This window comes from Larus michahellis, chromosome 13 (assembly GCF_964199755.1).
Source record: "Larus michahellis chromosome 13, bLarMic1.1, whole genome shotgun sequence".
NCBI lineage: Eukaryota > Metazoa > Chordata > Aves > Charadriiformes > Laridae > Larus > Larus michahellis.
The window spans coordinates 12467293-12488013 of NC_133908.1; the positions used below are offsets into that span (position 1 = coordinate 12467293).

Genomic DNA, 20721 nt, shown 5'->3' on the forward strand with positions numbered 1-20721 from the left:
ATTCAGGAAAGTGCTGATGTTGTAATTTGTTTTACTTGGGAAGTCATCTCTTGCTCTGGGACCATCTCGGTCCATTTGAAAATGTGTTCTACCTAAAGAAAGGGATTACGTCAGTCCAACTGTCACTTAACTAGTGCATGGGTGAATGGCGTGAGAATTTCTGAGTGGTTTTGCTGGTAGATATTTGAGCAAGGTGGTTACTGTGAGCAAAGGAATGACTTTATAAGGTTATATTGCAATAAACCGATGGTCTTTCTCTGACACTTACCACATATAGTAAGATTAAATATTGCTTTGTAAAGTTAACTGCTATGAAGCATTCATCAATGCCCTGTGCTGAGCATGAGCATAACCACCATCATTATAAAGTAACAAACTCTTCAGCATGACCAGAGCCACTTTCCTAAGAACAGAGTGATCTTCTCTCCATCTGTGTGTGGGAACCAGGCACCTCCATTGGCCTGTCCAATCCTAAATGCACAACCGGAGCCATCTGGGAAAAGCGTGACGAGGATTGTATGTCACAAGCATTAGTATGCTTCCTGCCATGTCTCAGTTAATTAATGAAGGGTCACTTGCACAGCCTTTCCTGCAGTGCTACAGAAAAGTTTCCACAGCTCCTGTTTGAGCTGGTGACCCAGAGGTGAAGGTCTGTTTTCCACTACTTGTTCTCTGGATGTTCAACCTTCCTAGGAGGCTGTGGTCTTTGACTGGTGAATCCCAGGGAGTTTCACTGCCATGCTTTGAGATGTGGCTGCTGCTGTGGCAGGGGCAGGAGGAACTGCCGCTTACAGGTCCATGGGATGTTCACCTCTAACTGAAGGGCTGGATTTGGTGAAGGCGTTGTCAAAGAGTTTGTTTGCGCTTAGATCTAACAAAGCTTTAAGTAGAGACTTTCCTGTGAGGTGTGCATGGCCTTTTAGAGATGCTTTCATTTTATTTTATTTTATTTTTGAACTCCTTTTTTTCCTCATTCCAGTCTGTTTTATGTTAACTCAGGAAGGGGTTTTCTCTCTACATTATCTTTCTATGGGATTTTGTTTTTTTGATCTTTTAGTAGTCTTAGTAGTAACACAACTGTGCCTTTAGTCTACTTCCCTCTTTTGTGTGTTCTGGTTCAGCTTTTATGTAAACTTTGAACAAACTGTATGGGCTGTGGCAGTCTTGAGTCTTTAATAACTGAATTTGGTAATAAGTCTGGTGTTTTTCATGCTGCAGGGAGTCGGTTGCAGACAGCTGGTATGAAAGCGTTGTTTCACAAGGGGAAACATCTTGTGGGGGAGCATCTCTTCGTTTTAAAACACTTAAATCGTGTTGAGAATAAGATCCCTGAAGTCTTGCAGTGTATTTATAGGCTTGTAATGTTGTGCAGGGAATGTTACACTATCCTCTGTGGCAGAAGTGCTGGTTTCAGGTTGCTCTGTTGAGCATGGTAAACAGCTCTGAGTTCCTGTCGGTATGTGAGCTGCTCAGAGAGCTGTGCTGATCTGCCACGCTGATACGGTTTGTTTGGGTTTTTCAGAAGCTCTGTGTGTGAAAAGTCTTTCAAGCATAATTTAGGTGCTTAAAACAAGGGCCCAGATCATCACATCTTGATCAGTTTATTAGTGTAGGCTATGGCCTTAACATTCAAAAGGATCCTGACATGTGCATAGCTCTGTAGACGAGGGTCCTTGCTGACAGCCATCCTTTTGTATGAGAAAAAGGTGCATTGGGCAACTGTATCAGTTCCTGATCATCTGTCTGGGAAAACAGCTCTTGTAATGAATATTCTGAGAAGTTTGCGCAAAAGCCAGTGGCAGAAGTCAAGTTTTAGGAAGGAGGGGAAAATTCCGAAAGACCATGAAACAAGCGAGTAGGATCACTTCCCTTTATATTGAAGCTGCTCTAAAAGTGACACTTCTTACTTTTCACCATGGACAAGAGAGCGTACGAAACACTTTAAGGAAAACCAAATGTGTTGATCTGATGCGAATTACTTTGTCAATATGTTTGTCAGTACATGTTGATCATCATCATAACAGTTGATAGCACTAGGAAAGCTCCTCTACCTCTTAGCAGAGATTTTATAAGAAAAGATCCCAGTAGAACTCATCATGATGTCCTTGTTACACCACCTGCCACACTGTTAGATATATAATGTTCCCTTTGCCTCGCCAAAGTCTTCTAAACGTCGTTTGAGCAGCAGGGAGGTGAGATGAAGAGAAGGAAGATGATGGGAGAGTAGAAAGGGTGCATTGAGTGTGGTGGCTGTTTTTCAAAATGCAAGCACGCAACTGCGAGGGAGCTGGAAGAAAGCTGTTGGTAAAGATGATGCAGCAAAGAAAATCTGATAAATTGCACAGCCCTCACTGCTGCTGATCACAGTGTTAGTTACAGGCACACCATTGCGTATTACGAAGTCGCAAGGTACATTAAAGCTGATGTTTCTCTTCTTCTCCTTTCAGGGAGAATGTGTTCTCCAAATGAAAGTTCTTAAGCTGGTTGGGTTAAAAATAGTTTCTACAATTTCGTGAATGATACTGGATACTCATTTTCTGGTCATTCTGGCGCTGGGCACAACACTGACTGAGCTATATGAACCCTGCAAACCTAGCACCAGAGAGAAGGGGAACAGGAGAGGGGGTTGGATTTGAAATTTTACATCTCTAGTAGATCGACTTCAATATTTGGCTGGCAGCTTGCCCCTCTGTGAGAGGGTTTCATGCTTACTGCTTTAAATACAGAGATAGCATGATTGTTTTGTTACAAGGGTGAGTCCTTTAAAAAATGAAGCATTACGCAACGCTGCAGAAAATGTTAAGAAGAATTGAATTCCCACCCTTACTGTTGGCAACACTGGTAGCACCCCCTTTTCTTAAAGTTGCCCACCGTTTGATCTGAACTTTCCTGTGTCTGAGCCTATGGTTTTTGGATGAAAAGTTTTTCAAAATGGTTCAGTCTGTTTCACTAATAAAGCTGATGTATTGCCCAAAATGTATTGCCCGTATCAAAAGAAAAACAAAAAACAAAGAAGCTCGTGTCATTTTTGAAAGATTATATTATCCTAAGGATCGGACAGGGCCTTGAAATTTGGTGAGGAGTTGGCCCATGTTTGAGTGCAGTGCTTTGTCCCACAAAATTTTTAAATTTTTAATTTTTTAAACTTGGTGAGACTGTAATTTTCTAAGAAACTTGAGATAGCAGGTAGTCAAAGCAGTGATTGCAGAGATGGCTGGAGGTCCATCTGGCACGGTGAGAGGTAAGGAAAGGGAACTGGATGCAGTTTTGCAAGCAAATGCAGGCATGTCTTCTCACGTTGGCCGGATCAGAGAAGTGGATAATGAAATGCTTATAAGTCTATACCTCAGTTTCCCACCTACAAAACGAGGGTGAAAGCACCATAGAAAAGCTTGTGAGGGCTTTGTTAATCCCAAGTAACAATCTGTATAAATCAAGGTGTGACCACTGAAAAGCAAACAGCATGAGAGGCCACCAGTGGAAGTGCTAAATATTCAGGATATGCTGTTTACCATCTATTCTGTACACAGAGGCTTAGGATGTGGACAGATTGCTTGTGATCCTGTAATAACTGCTTTCATCATAAGAAGTGTGCAAAGATATTTACATATAAATTCAGATACTTCCTGCCTTTTGTAGTGATTGTGTATACTATCATAATTTTCCTTTTATGTAGGATTAAATGATAATATTAAACATGCATTGGTGGTCAGTTCCAACTGAGATTTGAACTCCCTTGTGTAGAGTACGTGTTAAATCTATACAGCGTAGGTTCAAGTTCAAGCTTGAACCGCTGGTTCTTAACCTCAAAGGAACTTTTTTTTTTAACTGAATACTTAGAAATTGTGATAGTCTTCATTTTGTATGCTCTCCACATCTACATCTAATCTGGCAGTAATAAAATGACAGATCGTGTCTCTTAACATTTTATACCAGAATAGAAACTTTGGGTTGCAGTATTTGTTTAAACAAAAATCAGAACAATTTCCTGTGCGGTTTATTTTTTAAATAATAAGCCTGTATTACTGCAAAAGTTTTGTAACTCTCTTAATTTTAAGATTTTTAACTGCTGACGATGTTTTTACAATGACGCTTTCTTCTAAAGGAAGATTTGAGGAGATCTGGTGTTTTTACTCACATTGATATCTGGCCAACAGATGTGTTCTTAGAAGACCCCAGAAAGCATTTAGAAAATATAAATATTTTAATGTTTATTTATAAACTTAGATAAAAATGGATTCTATGTCATCTTGAATTCGCTAGCCAAGTGTGAGAAAAAGTAAGACTCCTTTCTTCTTTTTCATTGATAAAACACAAGCTGAGAAAGAGCAACACCAAATAAAATGATAAAGCAGGTGCAGTTCAGCTTAATTCTTACAGCATTACCTTGATACCATTTTCATACTGAGCATATTAAAATATTTCATAAATTATTCTTTTATGCTGGGGAAGGTGTAAAATGACATATGTAAGTCTAATCCTTGCTAAAACTTACTTTTGCTGGTAGTATTTCTAGTATGGGGCGTGTGGCTGGGATATGATTGATCACTGACGTTCTGTCCTTGCTTTGCCACTGACATACTTTGTGGCCATGGGCAGCTGCTCTCCATCTTGGCATTTCAGATTTAGGCAAATGAAAGTAGTGGTACTTGCCTCTGACCCTGGATCTCAAAGCACTGTGTAAGTTCTATATATCAGTGTCTTTTTTTCATGATGGTATCTAGTAGTTCTTTGAAGAAGGTCTTGATTTTTAACAGTTGAAGTATGTGACATTTTATAAAGTTTTAATGTTTGTTCAGTTATAAAGAACGTGACTTTTGTAGATGGGCACACTTCAGTACAGCAGGGATGAAGAAGAGGTTTTGAGCAAGAGTTAGCAGCAATAGATGGTGATCGTGAGGCCCATTTCTCAGCTTTTTGACTGAAATATTGTTGATGTAATTTACGGAGCTTTTTCTGCTTTCTTGCTGTTTCAGCTCTGTAGTACAGTGAGTCAATGTTGGACTAATGTCAGAAAAGCGGGAACATTTTTAGAAATATCCTTTGATTTCTGAGTGGAAATGAGAAACCATCTAAATATTCTGAGGCTTTAAATAGACACTGGCTGAAGGACACCATAGCCTCCATGTCTCCTTGATATTTGTTCTGCTCTTTATGTTCCCCTTTGCTCTGTGCTGTTTCAGTGCTCTTTTCACCCTTTCATAACTTGAATGAAACCCGCTTCCATTGAAAGCGTTTCTCCAGTGGTTGTTCCCAGCTGTCTGCAAGTTTTCCTCTTCGTATAGCAGCTCTCGTCCACATTATGTTTGGCTAAATCTACAGCATGAAACTCCTTTCCTTGATTGATGTACTGGTGGTATAAAAAGCTGTCAGTGTAGGTGCGATAATACTCTCAAAATGTGAGTTTTTCAGCTCTTGCTTTTCTCTAGGGCAGCTGCGGTACGTTGCCTTGGCAATTACAGGTCTGCTGGCATAAGCCAGGCCCTTGCAGGGTAGCGCTCAGCGTGCCACGACACTTACTGGGTCCATTTGTGAGTTGCTGGTGTAGACACGGTCTTTAACAGAGCAAGAATCCAAACCCTGTGAATCTTCATTTATGCAAATTAAATTAAACACCCAAACTTTGCTTCAAGTAATCTTCAATTTGTAAAATAAATAAGTGAAGGTCTATAGCGCATTTGTTGGGGCGGGAATGTTTGCTTCTGGTGTATGACTGATCTTGTACTTCCCTGTTTCTTTTCAGGAGGTGCGTACCTCAGCCTTCCTGGGTGAAACCAGTCTAGATAACGTGTTCCTTGGCAGGTGTTGCAATTCCAGTTTGCCAGTGGATAACTTTGATTTTTTGTTTTTTATTTTTCTAACACTTCTTAATATCTGATGGTCATGATAGAGGAAAAGTGTTTGACCGTTCTAGTATCTCTGTCTTCAAGATTGAAGTACTGTTTTTAAAAGGAGATGAATCAAACAGTGGGGAGGGCTTGGTTGTTTTAAAGTATTTGATGTAATTTCAGCACAAAGCTCCCTGCTGTTGTTTGTGGAGTGTGGGCAATATAACATCCCTCCACAAAGCTGGAGTCCGCTGCTGTGGGAGGATTTCAGGTAAGGAGGATGAACTAAGTAACGGAGAAAGTGAGCTGCTCTAATGCTTGCTTTTAAAATTAGCTCTGTCCGGGATTAACATCCTATGGCTGCAGCTGGGATTAATTTTGTAGGTACGAATAGTAAGATGCTAAAGTGTGGTCTTCTCACAAGTCCTACACACATTTACTCAGTGTAGAAATGTTTTTGTTTCACTTGCCTGCCTCTTTGCTCCAGCACACAATGCATATAATCTGATTCTCTGAATGAACCTTTGTTTGGGGAAATACTGTTAGTTTTGGCTCTTGGAGAGCTGAGCTGACAGACCCAGCTCCCCAACAAAACAGATTGGAGATTAAAAAACAAACTAAAATCACACCTTCAAAAAAAAAATGCTGAGGAGAAGCCACAAAGTTCCTTTTCTGTGTTGCTGAAAAAGCTGATCTATTTAGCTACTGTAATACCAAATTGGATTTTTTTCCTATAGTTTAAATTAAGACCCTCATTACCATCACCTGCAATAAACGGAAAAATCTTAGTCTACCCCAAAAAATCGCATGATCGTGTACAGGAAGGAGCTGGGCAGGAGTTAACAAGGCAGAAAAAGAGGTCTTTTAGCACAAGGGCAGTGGGAATCTGTTAACTAAAGAGGAAAATGCAATACATTTCTGTAGCTTGTTCCTGTAAACTGAATTTACAAAATTCAGATTTGAAAACAAAATAAATTGCTTACAGCAGTAGTACACAAGAGCCTATCGCCTGTATGAGAAGTGATTCCTGCAGGTCCGTGGTAGCTGCTTTTCAGGGTATCTTTGCTGTGTTTGCTGAGAATATATATTTGGGCAGCAGGGTCAGGCCTATGGAATCTGAGCCACAGCGCTCAGAGGTTTATGTTTAAATTCCATTTGCGATAGATCTAGGCCAGGTGCTATCTGAGTGCAAAGGCAAAAAATAACTTCTCCTGAGCTAGAGAGCCAACTCTAGACAGAGATTTTCCTTGTGCCTACATATTAAAACAAGTGAAAGATGAGAGGGTAGAAATGAGGGTTCTGCATGCAGAGTGTGGTGGTATGTCAAAACAATCTGCGTCCCGCTTCTAGTGCAGTCACTCTCTCACTTCATAGCCATGGGACAGTCTCACTGTTTCCTTATTTTTAAACAAGAGATTATGCATTTCTTCCCTCACAGGGTATTTTAGAGACCTCTTATTTTGTGGAGCATTTAGTTCACTACAATAGCAGGATAGCTTGGCAGCTGAAGTTCCTTGCTCAGCAACATTTACGTGTCATGGTGTGGAGAATGACCTTAATACTTTTTGGAATGGGGGAAGGGGATTTTTCAGACTGGTATTTAAAGCAAAGTCTTCCCTAATGTCTTCTGTTAGAAAAGGATTTGAAACATGATGCTATGGTACTGTTTTGATGGTTTCTGAGGTAGGTAAAAGATGGGGACCTGCAAGTTGAATCAAAACCAGCTTAATAAAGTGTTTGAGCTGTGAAAAAAAAACAAAAAAAACCCCAACCAAACAAAAAAAAACCCAAAAAACATAAGTTCTACTGTACTACACTATATAGTTTTCGTTTAATCAATATGTATTCAAACCACCTATTAAATGGGGATTCTGTAAGCTGACCAGATCAGCCTTCTGAGTTTGTCTTGTTTTGGGTGGAATATATCTTAATATTTAAAACTCTCCTTCTCTGCCCCTTCAGTGCTCTTTGTAGAAATCAGTGTTTCTTAAAATGCTAGTGTTTCTTAATGCTAGTTAGTAATGAAAAAAATCCCAAACTACTTCTGGGCTTGCACACAGATAAATGTCCATTTCTGTCCAAATCCAGAGGGTGGTTGTGTCACATGGTTTTATGCTGACCGAAGTCCATCTTAAAATCCTCTTGATTTAAGGGAGGAGACCAGGAGATTCTTCTGTTGTGAGTCATCTTATATCAGAGCTTGATCATGCCTCTACTGATGTTGGCAGGAGTTTTTCCAATGAGTTTATGGATTGAGTGGTTTTTCAGTGTTAGAGAGTTACTGGTTTAAATTTGAAATCATCCTAACAACTGTGAATGGCATCTCACGTGCCCCGTACCTGCTAAGGAAGAAGGTCACCCATTTGCCTTGTCCCTCCTGGGTCAAAAGCATCACTAAAATATCCTGTAAGATCATTCATTAACTGCTCTTTTAGTTAATATTTGTTAGCCGTATACTTGAAATGCTGTTCATTGATAATCATCAGTGGAAGGCAACCCTTTACATACAGTCTTTAAAAAAAAATAAAATCTATGGAGATGAGAATGGAAGAACCCTCCATAGGTACTGTTTGCCTGCGTGTGCCTGAAGTGCTTTATTTCGGGTGTTATTAACATAGAAGAGAATGATGACATTCTCAGAGGCAAAACTTTGCATAAAAATGGACATTGCCAGGGTAAAATCTGTGTTATACCATGTTAGAATACATGCCGTCTCCCTAACCCTAATTACATTTCAGTTGATTGAAGAAAAATTTTAAAATCAGATATGTTTAAGGGAATTTGGTCGCGCTCTCACAATGGGCACCTGTTTCTTGTACTTTGCTGCAAATCTTGTGATGTTTGAAGGTTTGTAGCTGTTTTTGAAACACAGCTGCTTTCCCTGGAATTTTAGAGATGGAGAGTTGTGTTACCCTGACAGATAGGTACTGTGTTATTTGTCTGTCTGCTTGGATCTCAGTTGCCTGAGGTAGTTCTTGAGCTGGGAAAAAGTATGTAAAAATACTTGGGAATGGAATCCAGCCTCGCTTGGCATATCCAGAACTCATAGGTGAAAGCTGCAGTATGTGGAAGTAGCAGCCTTGATTGCCTGCAGCTTCTGTTCTGAAAACACTGCGACTCCTCCAAAGCACGTCAGGGGCCCCTGTGTCCAAGGGGAATTCCAGCTCTGTTGGCTGTTCAGCTGAAGCTTTTTTAGTTGGTTTGTTGTGATCAAATCACTTGAGGACATCTGGTCTCAGGAGGTGGAGATTTCTACATGGGAGACTGAACTGAGCTGCTGGAATGTATTGCACATTATCCACCAGATGGTTTTCAGCCACTTTGATTTGATGTGTGTTTGATAGTGATGAAGATATGAAAGTCACATATTTGTCCAGCATTGCTTACACGAGCCGATGCATCCTGGGTAGTGCAGGCTGTGCTTCTGGCAGCAACGGCCCCTGCAGAATGCAACCGAGAGCCTAGTTCCCTCTGCGCTCCTCTCCTTGGGCACCATCTGTGCAGCACCAACATCCTCTAGGTCATGCCACCGGCTGGTGTGGATGCAGCTGTCCTGCCTTGTACCATGGAGTGTTTGGTCCAAGCCTCCCTTGGGACTCTCCTCCTGCCCTCGTTGGAACCAGCGCTCCTGCAGACTTGCAGCAGCCGTTGTAGAAGGAGCAAGGACCATGTGTGCACTGATGTTTTATGCTCACAGGTACATCGTGACCGTCCAGCTGGTCGGCAAGTTGCTCTCTGTTTCTTGTAGGAGTCGACATGGTCTTAGGAGACAGAGAGCTGGCAGGAGCAGCAGCCAGTGGGTCTCTCCATTTGTTTTTTTTTTTCTTGTTTTGCGTCTTTAAAATCTGAAGATGGGTTTCAGTTAGGCAGCTGTTCTCAGTCACAGTGTTGTTCAAAGTAATTGACTTTCCATTGACTTCGGAATTTGGAATAGTGTCTAAATATTGTTGTCAGCTTCATGCTGATTCCTCTCCACTGAAGCTAAAGTCATTTCACTTATGACCTCAAGCTGGACTTGTGCTTTGCTCCCATGGGAACTAAAAATAATAATTATTTTAAGAATAGGTTCTTAATCACTTCCTTCTTTTGATGCACTACTTTTGTTTAGCATTTTGTAAGAATGTAATACAAAATGTTTTAAACTATTTGTGGTTTAATTCCAGTTTTAATTGGCTCTTTGAAGATGCAAGGAGTGTACAAGAATTAATTATAGTTCCTTTTAGTTTTTTTTTGTAGAAAAGCATTTGTTCTTGTTCTTCTGAGTGAAGATTATTAGAGTTTTGTTGCTTTGGCAAACTGTCCAGTCACACAGTGCTATGAAGAGATGAACATTAAGTTGACAGATTTCTTAGTCAGAGGCACGTGGGCATTTTGTCAGTGTTGGTGATGCATCAGCAAGTTAATCTCCTGTCTCCGAACTGTTAATGTACGTATGAGAAACAGAAAAAGATGTGCATTAATCTGGGTTTAGAAGGTATAATAAGACAAGGTATGCAATGATTGTGAGGCAGAGCTGTCTGTGCAGTGAGCGCTAAAGGTGATGAGATAGTTTGCAGAGATGGGGAAAATATTAAGCAGATGGAGATCCACAGTCTGCCCTGACCCACAGCAGCTGCATAACAGTGAGATTAAATACTTAATTTGGAGATCTTTCCATAAACTGAGAGAGTCTTGAAATTTAGAAGCAGTGTATGGGTGCTCTAGCAAAAATAAATAAATAATAAGCTGTTCTAGGCTTCAGTGAACATACAAAGTGTGGTTGTTCCGAGCGTCTTAGAGCACAGCTACAGAGAACAACCCAAGTACATCAATAGTTTTTCCTGTTTCTTGCTAATAGTTTACATGGTTCACTAGTACTTCCAGTCAGTGAAGTTGCTTGCTCCAGCAAGTCTACTTGCCTTAGAGGGAGCCAGTGTTCTATTTTGTGTACCAGATTTTGTTTATACATTATTTCTTCTCAAGCACCAGCAGCCCAAAGGCTGCCCCAGCATCATAAGGCTTACAGCATCGCCTGGAGCTCAGCACACAGCGTACACCCTGAAGGGGCAGCTGGGCACGGGCCCTGGTGAACACAGGGCTCACAAGCTTGTCACTTATCTACTCTCTTGCTGCTATGAATTGTCCTTTCAGTGCGGTTGATATCTGGTCTCTACACCGCGTCCTCGTATGCGCAAAAGCATAGCAGTTTATTTTTAAAGAGGGAGAGGAGCAAAAAAAAAATTATCTTTTTTTACTGTTGGGTAACAGCTCACCTGGTGGTGATTTACCGTATTCCTAAAACTGGCATTATACATAGTAGTAAAATTGAAAGAGCAGAACTGTTTTTTCTTTACTTGTCGCTTGACCGAGGTCTGGCATTTGCTCCTCTGTTCCTGTCATGGTTGTGGGAATACCTGGGTGGTAACAGCAGTTGTGGTGCTGGCAAGGGGAAAAGAAATGGTGAGCCAAATATTGAAGAAAGTGGTCGTTTAATATCCTACTATTGGTAGCTCTGGCATTCTGGCTTCTTTTGTGTAGGCTGTGAGGAATTTTTACTTGTTTATAGTATTTCAAGTTTTATTACAAGTTTTCTTTACAAAGAGCTGCTATCAGGAGGTTTCCCAGACCCCAAGTAGGAAACTGTGAATCAGCAGCTCTCCAGCTTCAGGCCTTCCTCTGCACAGCCTTGGGCGAGCCAAGGGAAGTGCCTGGCACTTCTGTAGGGGGTATTTCCTGTTCTCTCAGTGATTTTAGAGCTTAAGTGTAAAACCAGGGACTTGAAGAATAATTCAGCTCTTTGAGCTCATTTGTACTGAACATGGGACAGCAAATATACAGTGCCCTAGCAAGGCTGGTTCTATTACATCTCTCTCTAGTATCGCTGCAACTCATGGTAGGAGTCACTGCTGATTGACCAGGTTTTCTGAGAGGTCAAAGTGTTTGGAGGTGACGTTGCTCCTGTCATTCATTTGTGTACTCTTCACCACAGAAGACCTTAACCTCTTGACATGATGCCTGTAATGTTTCAAGATGAATGTTTTGCCTTTGCATGTGTTGTTGTATTGATTGCGATTTTTGTTGCTGGTCCACTTCCCTTGTAGCAAGGATGCCCAAACAGCATAAGGAGACATAAACTAGGAAGATGTATGGCTAAAATTACAAAAAATGAGAGGGAGAACCTGGGATAGGCACAGTACCTATACTTTAATTTGTGACTTCAAATATACTACGTTATTAATATTTCCTACTACCTCTGCTCTCAGCGTCCCTATTGCTTCTTTCTTTTTCCTTCCATCTCCCTCCCACCTCCCAAGATCGTTGATACATAAGCCATTTCCCTTGCCAGCCTTCCCTTTCCTTGCAGAAAAGTTACTATTTCTAGTCTGTTGGTGATCCTGTGCACCCATCTGTGTTTACCAGCATTGTAGAATTGGTGGATGATGTTTTTTTCTGGGGCCAGAAGTGGCATTTTGTTCTTCCTTTCCAGAGTTACTCAGATAGCACTGTAGAAGAGAACTTGTGTTGACTTCATCCAGCTCCTCAGCAAAATCCAAGCCAAAACTATATGTTGCCAAACGTGCAAAAACCTCTAGGCCAGGTTTTGGGCTTAATTTTGAGCAATCTTGTTCTCAGCTGATGGGAGGTTGTAGGCTAGCATTTGAGAACATGGGATACTGGCAAGGAGAAAAGTGTGGGTGAAGTGAGTTTCAGACCTGCTGAAGATACTTGTGAGACCAGTTATGACCGTTGTTAGAAGGCAGATGAGAACATAAAGGAGTGTTGAAAACTAGACTCATGTCTGGCACCTAGAAGAGTAAGCCGTGGACAGCATATGGGAAAAGCTGTTCCTGGCCAAGTGTGGCTTGTTGTACTTTTTTTCTGTTGACAGTTTGGCAGTTTTAGGAGGATGCTTTGTCTTGAAAGGAGTGGGTAGAGGAAAAACTGAAATCAAAATGATTTGTTGTCTGTTTTGTTTCAGTGGAAAGCTGGTTTCACCAAAATGGAAAAATTTTAAAGGCTTGAAACTTCAGTGGAGAGATAAAATCCGTCTCAATAACGCCATCTGGAGGGCATGGTACATGCAGTGTAAGTATCGAGGTTGTTTGTGTCACTTGCTATAAAATATTTTCCGACATGTATGTAAAAAGCAGGAGAATTGAAATTACTGTCTAATGAAAAGCTCAAAAATCTGCTGAAGGCCCAGATGTTGGAGGCTATCACAGTAGTGACATTGGATCAGTGCTATCTGAAAGATGTCCGTATAGCGGCTGTACTGAACAGTCCAAGCTACAGCCTGAGATCTGCCCATTTCCTGTTGGTTATCTGGAAGAAACCCTGGCTAGATTTTTTTCACATCTTGCCATTGAAGTGGCAAAGCTCTCTGCAGAGCCCGCACGTACTGAGCACTTGCATTTTCATTCCTGTTTCAGACTTGGAGAAGCGCAAGAATCCAGTGTGCCACTTTGTGACTCCACTGGACGGCTCTGTTGATGTTGATGAACATCGTCGGCCAGAGGTATGTAAAACCCGGGGAACAGAATAATGAGCTCGAGAGGTTATTACAAGATTTTTCTAGTCCACTAGATATGAGAGCAGCATAGCAATTCTTTGCTTTGTTGTGTTTATTTAGAAGGAACCATGAATATAAAGCAGACTGAACTCATTTTTGTAAGTTTATCACATTGAGGTGATCAAGGTGCAACCGGAAGGACATTTGTCATCTATGTAACGTATGTCTATGTTCTAGTTTAGTCACACGTAAGTCATAGAAGTGCAATTTGAATAGTTAAGATTTTGGCAGCCACTGCTCTCTCTGGCTGGAGATTGCTGAAGTCAGTGGGAAATCAGAGTGACGGCTGGTTTTGGGATTGAACCTAAGTGACCCTGTGAGAGTTTTCTGTATTTTATTTAATTGATGAGGTGTGGTTTCGAGACAACAAGCAATTTCTTTATCTCTGTCAAGGTAACGTCACAAAAAGATGTGTACTTTCATTTTTATGCTCTTGTAAACATAAATGAAAAGTAATGTCTGCCCTCTGGCTCCTTGCAGAAAACCAGTGAGGCCCTAGAATAATTTATAACTCGAAGGAGTTCCAGATGAGTTTGTGGAACTGTCTCAGGTTTTTGAAAGAGCAGTGTTGATGTTTGTGCTGAAAAGTGACCCTCGAACTTAAGAAAGTTATGTTAAGGCTGTCCCCAACTTACATACTGCTATCTGTGGTGCACTGAAGACCCACATCGTTCTGATCTTTTTGTTGCTATTAGTAAGTGGCCTGCAAGGTCACGCTTCTTCCTGAGCTGGACGTGAGATTTCTATTGGTTTGTATCATTCATAACAGCTTTTGTGTACGCATGTGCATGTTTGTGTACACTTGTTAAATTCTCTTTGCCCGTTTTCTGCAGAACAGGGTGTCGTATGCTTTATACATTATATTTTAGTAAATTCTTCTCAGAGTGGGGTTTTTTTGCCATTTCTTAACTACAGGTTATGGTTGAACTGATGTGGGAGATGCTGACGGTGCAGTCAGACATCATCTCTTGTTTGTTTATTGTGGGGAAAAATGAAGTTAGTACTGTCAGATTTGCTCTGTAATAGCTGAACTTTGGGACAGTGTCGAGTGCTGATACATTAACTCAAACAGAATTAGCATGCTTTCTTTTGCATTTTTTTCTGCCTGAATATTTGCTTGGAAATTTATTGAACGTTCAGTCATTATGTGATTCCGTGTAATTCGTGGTATGTGTTTGTGTTCTCAGGCCATTGCAACGGAAGGGAAATACTGGAAACGAAGAATTGAAATAGTCATCAGGGAATACCACAAGTGGAGAACATACTTCAAGAAAAGGGTCTGTTGGTTTACGCAGTGAAAGTAGCTTACTTGATCAGTATATTGTCACTTTTTGAGTTTTGATGTCACTTTTGCTAACATGGAAGAATACTTAAAACAGTTGAAAAGCTAGTGCAAGCATACTCATCTGATTAGTCTCACTTAACTAAAAATTGGTGTGCAGAGACTCATTGTGTGTGACTGGCTCTTAAATGTTTTGCAAAACCAGGTCTTCTACTGGCATGTATGGGACCTATTCTGACTTTAACATCTGTTTTGCTCTCCTTTTGCAGTTACAGAAACATAAAGATGAAGATCTTTCAAGTTTGGTCAGGGTAGGTAATACTGCTGATAGGTGGAAGCATTTGTGTCTGTAGAAGCTGCAATTAGGAACAAAGCTGTAACATGCAGTAGCTTGCATTGATTAAAATCTAAAGACAAGCATCTTGCTTAGCTCTTAATTAAGGTTAGACACCTTAATGTTTCTGTGCCTTAGAGAGCAATGTAAGACTTGTAGCTTAAATTGGATGGAGGAGAGGTTGAATGTAAAGTGCTGTGACAGAAGAAATGAGAATTAGTATTGGGTGGCCAGAAAGATCAATTTCTTTGAGGGCTGGCATATTGCTTCATCTTGTTACTGAGTTGTAGGCACTACTGCCTTGCTTGTGTAACTGGATCTCTGAAGATGTGTCTGCTACATGTTGCAGATCTTCCTCTGCCCGCAACATGGGCAAATAATGTGTTGGGATCCTAAAAAAGGCAAAGTGTTTAAAGGAACAACGGTATCACCATTTAGTACAATCCCTAAAGCAATCAAACCTATTTCAGGCGTAAAAACTGATGATTAGAAGCACTGTTCTGATTGTTGTTCTTTTTTCTTTTTGGAGCTAAGCATAAATCTGTATCTGTTAGAGTTTTACAAAACTCTCAGCTGTTTTGGCCATAAGCTCTAACGCACCATCGTGGTATGCTGGTGTAGTTGCAGCTGCACCTTGGCTCAGCCCCAGGAACCTGACTGGGTGTGCTTTTAGTCTGCAGCAAATGCAAGGGAATGCAATTTAGCTTAGCCTGTAGTGAAGGATGGGTAAGCCAAGTCACATTATGTTGTATTTTTCATAGGCTAAAAGTGTCCACAAGAACATCAACATATCTTGTGCAAAGTCGGATTACAGTTACACTTAATTACATTTCAGAGGTTGAGATACACCCCAAGATATGAGTTGTTTGCTTTGAGGTTTTGCTGTGCATGTTATTTTTAAGTCTTTATTCAAACCAAGGGATCATTAAACTGCAAAAATATATGTATAATCAATGAAACTAGAAAGTGTTAGTGAAGTTATTTTGCCTTATATCCTTCTAGTCAACATCTGGTTTTTGGGCAAAAACCTTTCCCAGAGTATTGTGGTATTCTACTGAAGTTTTCTGTTTCTCATATCAGTGATATGAAGTTGTTGTTGTTGTATCGGAAGTATGACTGGTTTGTTTCAGTACGTTTGAATGGCTCTTAAATGAGTTTCTTTCACTAAAAATGTGAAAAATTAAGGCTGTTTTTCTATACCTGCACCGGAATGCTTTAGCATTGTCTAGGCAACCTGACTCTTCTTCCTTTCCTTTGTCAGGATGATGATGTGGTTCTCTGGCAAAAAAGAAGGTATGGCAGAGAAACCCCTGTCCCGATGGAGGAAGGCAGCCTCTTGGATGCAGATATGCTTATGTCCGAGTTCACCGACACGCTGTTCTCCACACTGTCTTCACATCAGCTCGTTTCCTGGCCAAATTCCAGGGACATAGGTATTTTTTTGATTGTTAGCTATGTTGCAGTGGGAACCTCTAGGAGAAGTCTGGTTTGTTGCTTTGCAAGTCTTCTAGTCGTGCCAAAGAAATTGATCTTACTTTGCTAATACAGATAAAAGTAGGTCAGAGAATGTCGCTGTCTTATGCTTTATGGGTTATGGAATCCCACTTATTTATCCCTATTTAATTTCTGTTTTAGCTTCTTACATACTGCTCTTAGCATTCTCCTCTAATGTTGCTCTGAATAAATCTGTAATGAGCAGTATTTATCAGTGGTGAAGGCATTGTTATTTATCTCAAAGCTTACGTGTGTGTGTATTTTTAAGGGAGAGCCAATGTATTTTTCTTTGGATATGTCCCTTATAACAAGCGCAAGTCACATCTCCTGTGAAAACAATCTCAAGAGCTATACAGTTCTGTGAATGCTCTCTAAATGAAGGCTCTGATGGTCTAATGGGACAGCAGATGTCCACTACGCATCATCCTTGCTGCATGGATGTCTAAGCTGTCTGAGCAGCTCCAGAGCAGCTGTGGTTTACATGAAGTGTACTTGAGGCAAAATGAAATGGATGATGTTTTGTTTTGCTGGGTTTTTTTTGTTTTTTTGGTTTGTTTTTTTTTTTTTAATACTGTGCTATGAGCTGTGGTGGTTCATGTCGTGCTTCCCAGCAAGTTTATGTGTCATGCAGCAAGGGCAGAACAGGAGGTTTGGGAGCAGGAGGTATTCAAGCTTGGCAATCCCCAGTTGTAAGTTAGAGCCTTCAGGTTTCACCTCTTCCATTTTGCTAGTTGAAAGTTTCATTTCCCAGTGGTTTTGTAGTTCTGAAGAAAAGCAGGTGCTCGGTTCATTTCAGCAGCAGGTTTTCTCTAAATGTTCTGTCCAAGCCTGGCTGTGGAGCCTGTGTTACTGTTCTAGCCAAATGCTGTATACCTACTGCTGTTACTGTGTGAGTGATGCGAAGCTAATCTAATCTGTCTCCTGAATTTTGCAGCACACTTAGGAAATGCTGACATGATTCAACCAGGGCTTATTCCTCTCCAGCCGAATTTTGATTTTATGGATACTTTTGAGCCTTTTCAGGGTAAGAATCCTATATATAGTCAATTAAGTTCTTTAAAATTGTAGTGGTTTAACTAGTTTTTAACAGAAGATTAAATATTGCAGATATCTGCTTTCTTTAGAAGGTAGGAGATTTGAGTGAAAGGTGAAGAACACTTGATACGTGTTTTCATTGTTCATTATTTCAAGCGGATGTGGGTAGACTCCTTTGTAACTGTGGCCTCAGTCCTTTACTTACCTGGGTTTAGGAGTCACTTTAGGATTGTTTATTCCAAAGTTTGAACCTGGTTGTTAATTTGCCTTTAAAAAGAATAGCATTTAGACCTTAAGTTATTGAGTAATTAAAGACAGAACATCAGATGTGGACAGGAGAACTCACAGAATCACTAAGGTTTTCCTGTTTAGCACTTTTTAGTGATGAAGTGACTTAATGCTTTACCTGGAACATTTTCTGGTACAGTCAAGAATTAACATGTGACATTAAACTTACTACTGATGACTTTGATGGTTACGGATCTTCACGAAGTCAAAAGTCACATCTGTTTGCTGGGCCTGCATGCAGTCTGCGTCAGATGACTGCATTGAGCATCAGCTCTTGGCTACCTGCATACAGGTGAACCTTAGGCACAAAAGTTGAAGGAGTCTGCCCTGGAGAGATCGCTTCCTCTGGAAGACAACAATTGATTGCTCAGTCGGCAGCAGTTGTATGAAGTAAAAGTCTTGGGGTTTCATTATTTGCTAAGTAATATTGATATTCCTCCGAATTTTAGTATCTAGCAATGCTGTACCTTTGGTATGAAAATTAGAAAACTAATAGGTGACTTTTCATATTTCAGATTTATTCACACCCAGTCGTTCCAGTAATTATTTTCCTTCTGTGTCTGCTGTCAGCTCAGCTACAACAGATAGCAGCAGCCATTCTTCCCAGGTGAGAGAGGTTCTCAATGTTTAAAACAGCCTCACTTCCAGCATACGTGTGCTGTGAGGACTCTCACACGAGCCATGTCCTTCGCAGAAGGTGTTCAGACAAGAGTTTCAGGGGTCATGTCTGAATCTGTAATATTTTTCTTTTCTGTCAGTCTCCTGTCCTGCCGTCAGATTCATTGCCCAACACACTTCCAGCAGGGAACATCAGTGACGGACTGATTGCTTCCTCAGTACCTGCTCCTGTCATTCCTGATGTTGGCACTGACCAGTGTTCCAGCATGAGAAGTGGGGGATCTTTCATCCAGCCAGCGGACTTCACTCCTGACTCGTCTCTCAGCGGGCCACAGACTTTTATGCCAGTGTTCCAGACACCCTTGCCACTGCTTCAACCTGCAACACAACAGCACCAGTCCCCGTTGCCTGCAGTGCCTCTGAATTCTAGCTTAAGCTCTCCACCAGCTTCATTTGCTGCACCAGAAACCCAGAAGTTTGGCCTCTGTGAATCTACAGTTATCACCCACACAGCTTCCGCTACGTTGACCCACAATGCCCCTGCCACCACCTTCAGCCAGAGCCAGAGCCTTGTCCTGGCAACGCAGCAGCCGGGTGCTGGAGTGCCTTGTAACCTGGCTTTCCAGACTACTGTCCTGCAGGGGCAGCCCCGGCCCCAGCTGCAGTCCCAACTGACATTTGCGCTCCCCAAAGCTGTTCCTCTGGCCAGTGCTGGGACAAGGCCCAAACAGTCACAAAAAGTAGTGCCTGCGCCGAAGCCTGAAACAGTGCCCTTATTGTTAAAGAATGCCTTCATCACCCCAGGTGAGAAGCACTGGAAGGGTGATGTTTTTCTTTTCTGAATGGGATTAGCAGGAAGGAGACACCTTCTTGCTTTTCTTGGTTTACTTAATAAGTAAAAATAGAGCTTCCTGAGGGTGTCCAAGGAAACCCTGAATCCACGGGTGTGTGGCTACATTGTTCAGTGGGATGCTCTGGACTACTGCGAGGATTGGAAGCAGTTTGGTTGTGAGTGTGAAAAGCCGACCTGTGAAAGGGGGTGTCTCCTTGTAAAATTTGTACTGGGCTTTATAGATGCATCAGCACATGGGATGACTAGAGCTTTGTGCTCCTGCCCCATAGAAATCTTGTTTTTGATGTTTAATGCTGTCCTGATTTGCTCTGCTGCTCAGAGCATTCAACCACAGTAGAACAGGAGGTGGTAGGGAGATCATGTGGATGGAGAATGGCAGATCTGTCCCTGTCATTGAATCATATGGTTGCCCTGGACAAGTCACTATGCCAGCCTGTGCATCATCACACTCTGTAATACCAGCGTACTGGTGTACATCCTTTGGTAATACTTTGGATGTATTCTGGCGCTCATCTTAGGTGTGCCTGAAACTCTTTGAGACCAAGTATAGTGTTAGATAGGGAGCAGCTTTTGAAGTGGACCACAGCATTGGTCCAGATGGAAGCGTGGGAGTGTGCCTCTCACGGACCATCAGTGCTCGCTAGCAGGACCAGAGTGACGAGAATCAGTCCTTGCAGTGGGGAAGGACAATGGACAGGCAGGGGGAGCTGGAGATCTTTGTCTCAAGGAGTCTTACAGACTCTTGAGATGCTCTCAGGAGCACGTGGTTTTCAGTTCAGAGTATGAGTGCCTAACTGATAATGCTGGGACCTCCACATTGGGTGTGATTTGGAGCTGTTGGCACTGCACAAGGCTAAGAATAGCAAGCATGAGCAGAGAGAGTTTTGCTTGTGGTGGTTCTTGTGGGAACGCTCAAGGCTAGGGTAGGACAGGCAGTACACTTTTTCTTGGGATTATTGCACACTGTTTTTAGACTTGTGCTGGCTTGGGACCAAGTGACTTCAGCCACCTGAAATGTGCAACAAGAATCCAAGAAAAACCCTGCCTGGAGGAGTATTGTTACACAGGCTTTACTAAGGAGTAGGTGTGTCTGTCAGGACCTGGCATTGTGGTTACCCACACAAAAAAAATAAAAATTATCTCTGTTAGGGAGTAGAACAGATCCAAGGACCTAATTCTAGCATGTCACTGGGAACAAGTTAGTTCATGATTAGTAGCACTAGGATGTTAATGGCAGTGTTTCTGTCTATAGTACGTTATAAAGCAAGAGTCCGTGTACCTTCAGCAGTCAAGATGTATTCCCACCTAAGACACGCATTGTAGGCAACTCTCATTTTCAGAAAGCCTTTGCTCCTAGCTTTCTTAGTGCTTCCTGGGTTGTTCCTCACCCATATATCACTTCTGGAATGTTTCATCAGTTACTTCTAGAGCATCACAAAC

General features: G+C 41.5%; 1 protein-coding gene across 8 annotated transcripts in view; it reads left to right on the plus strand.

Moving 5' to 3' along the window:
- MLXIP (MLX interacting protein) overlaps nt 1-20721 on the plus strand; it is a 54833-nt gene that overhangs the window by 15858 nt on the left and 18254 nt on the right. For all 8 annotated transcript variants that reach the window (XR_012589732.1, XR_012589730.1, XR_012589731.1 and 5 more), the window contains exons 2-9: nt 12787-12893; nt 13238-13323; nt 14565-14654; nt 14929-14970; nt 16255-16426; nt 17422-17511; nt 18326-18417; nt 18569-19232. Coding sequence is in view for 5 of the 8 variants with exons in the window: in XM_074606006.1 (XP_074462107.1) it covers nt 12787-12893; nt 13238-13323; nt 14565-14654; nt 14929-14970; nt 16255-16426; nt 17422-17511; nt 18326-18417; nt 18569-19232 (1343 nt within the window). In the remaining 3 variants the exon portion in view is untranslated. The remainder of the gene's footprint in view (nt 1-12786; nt 12894-13237; nt 13324-14564; nt 14655-14928; nt 14971-16254; nt 16427-17421; nt 17512-18325; nt 18418-18568; nt 19233-20721) is intronic.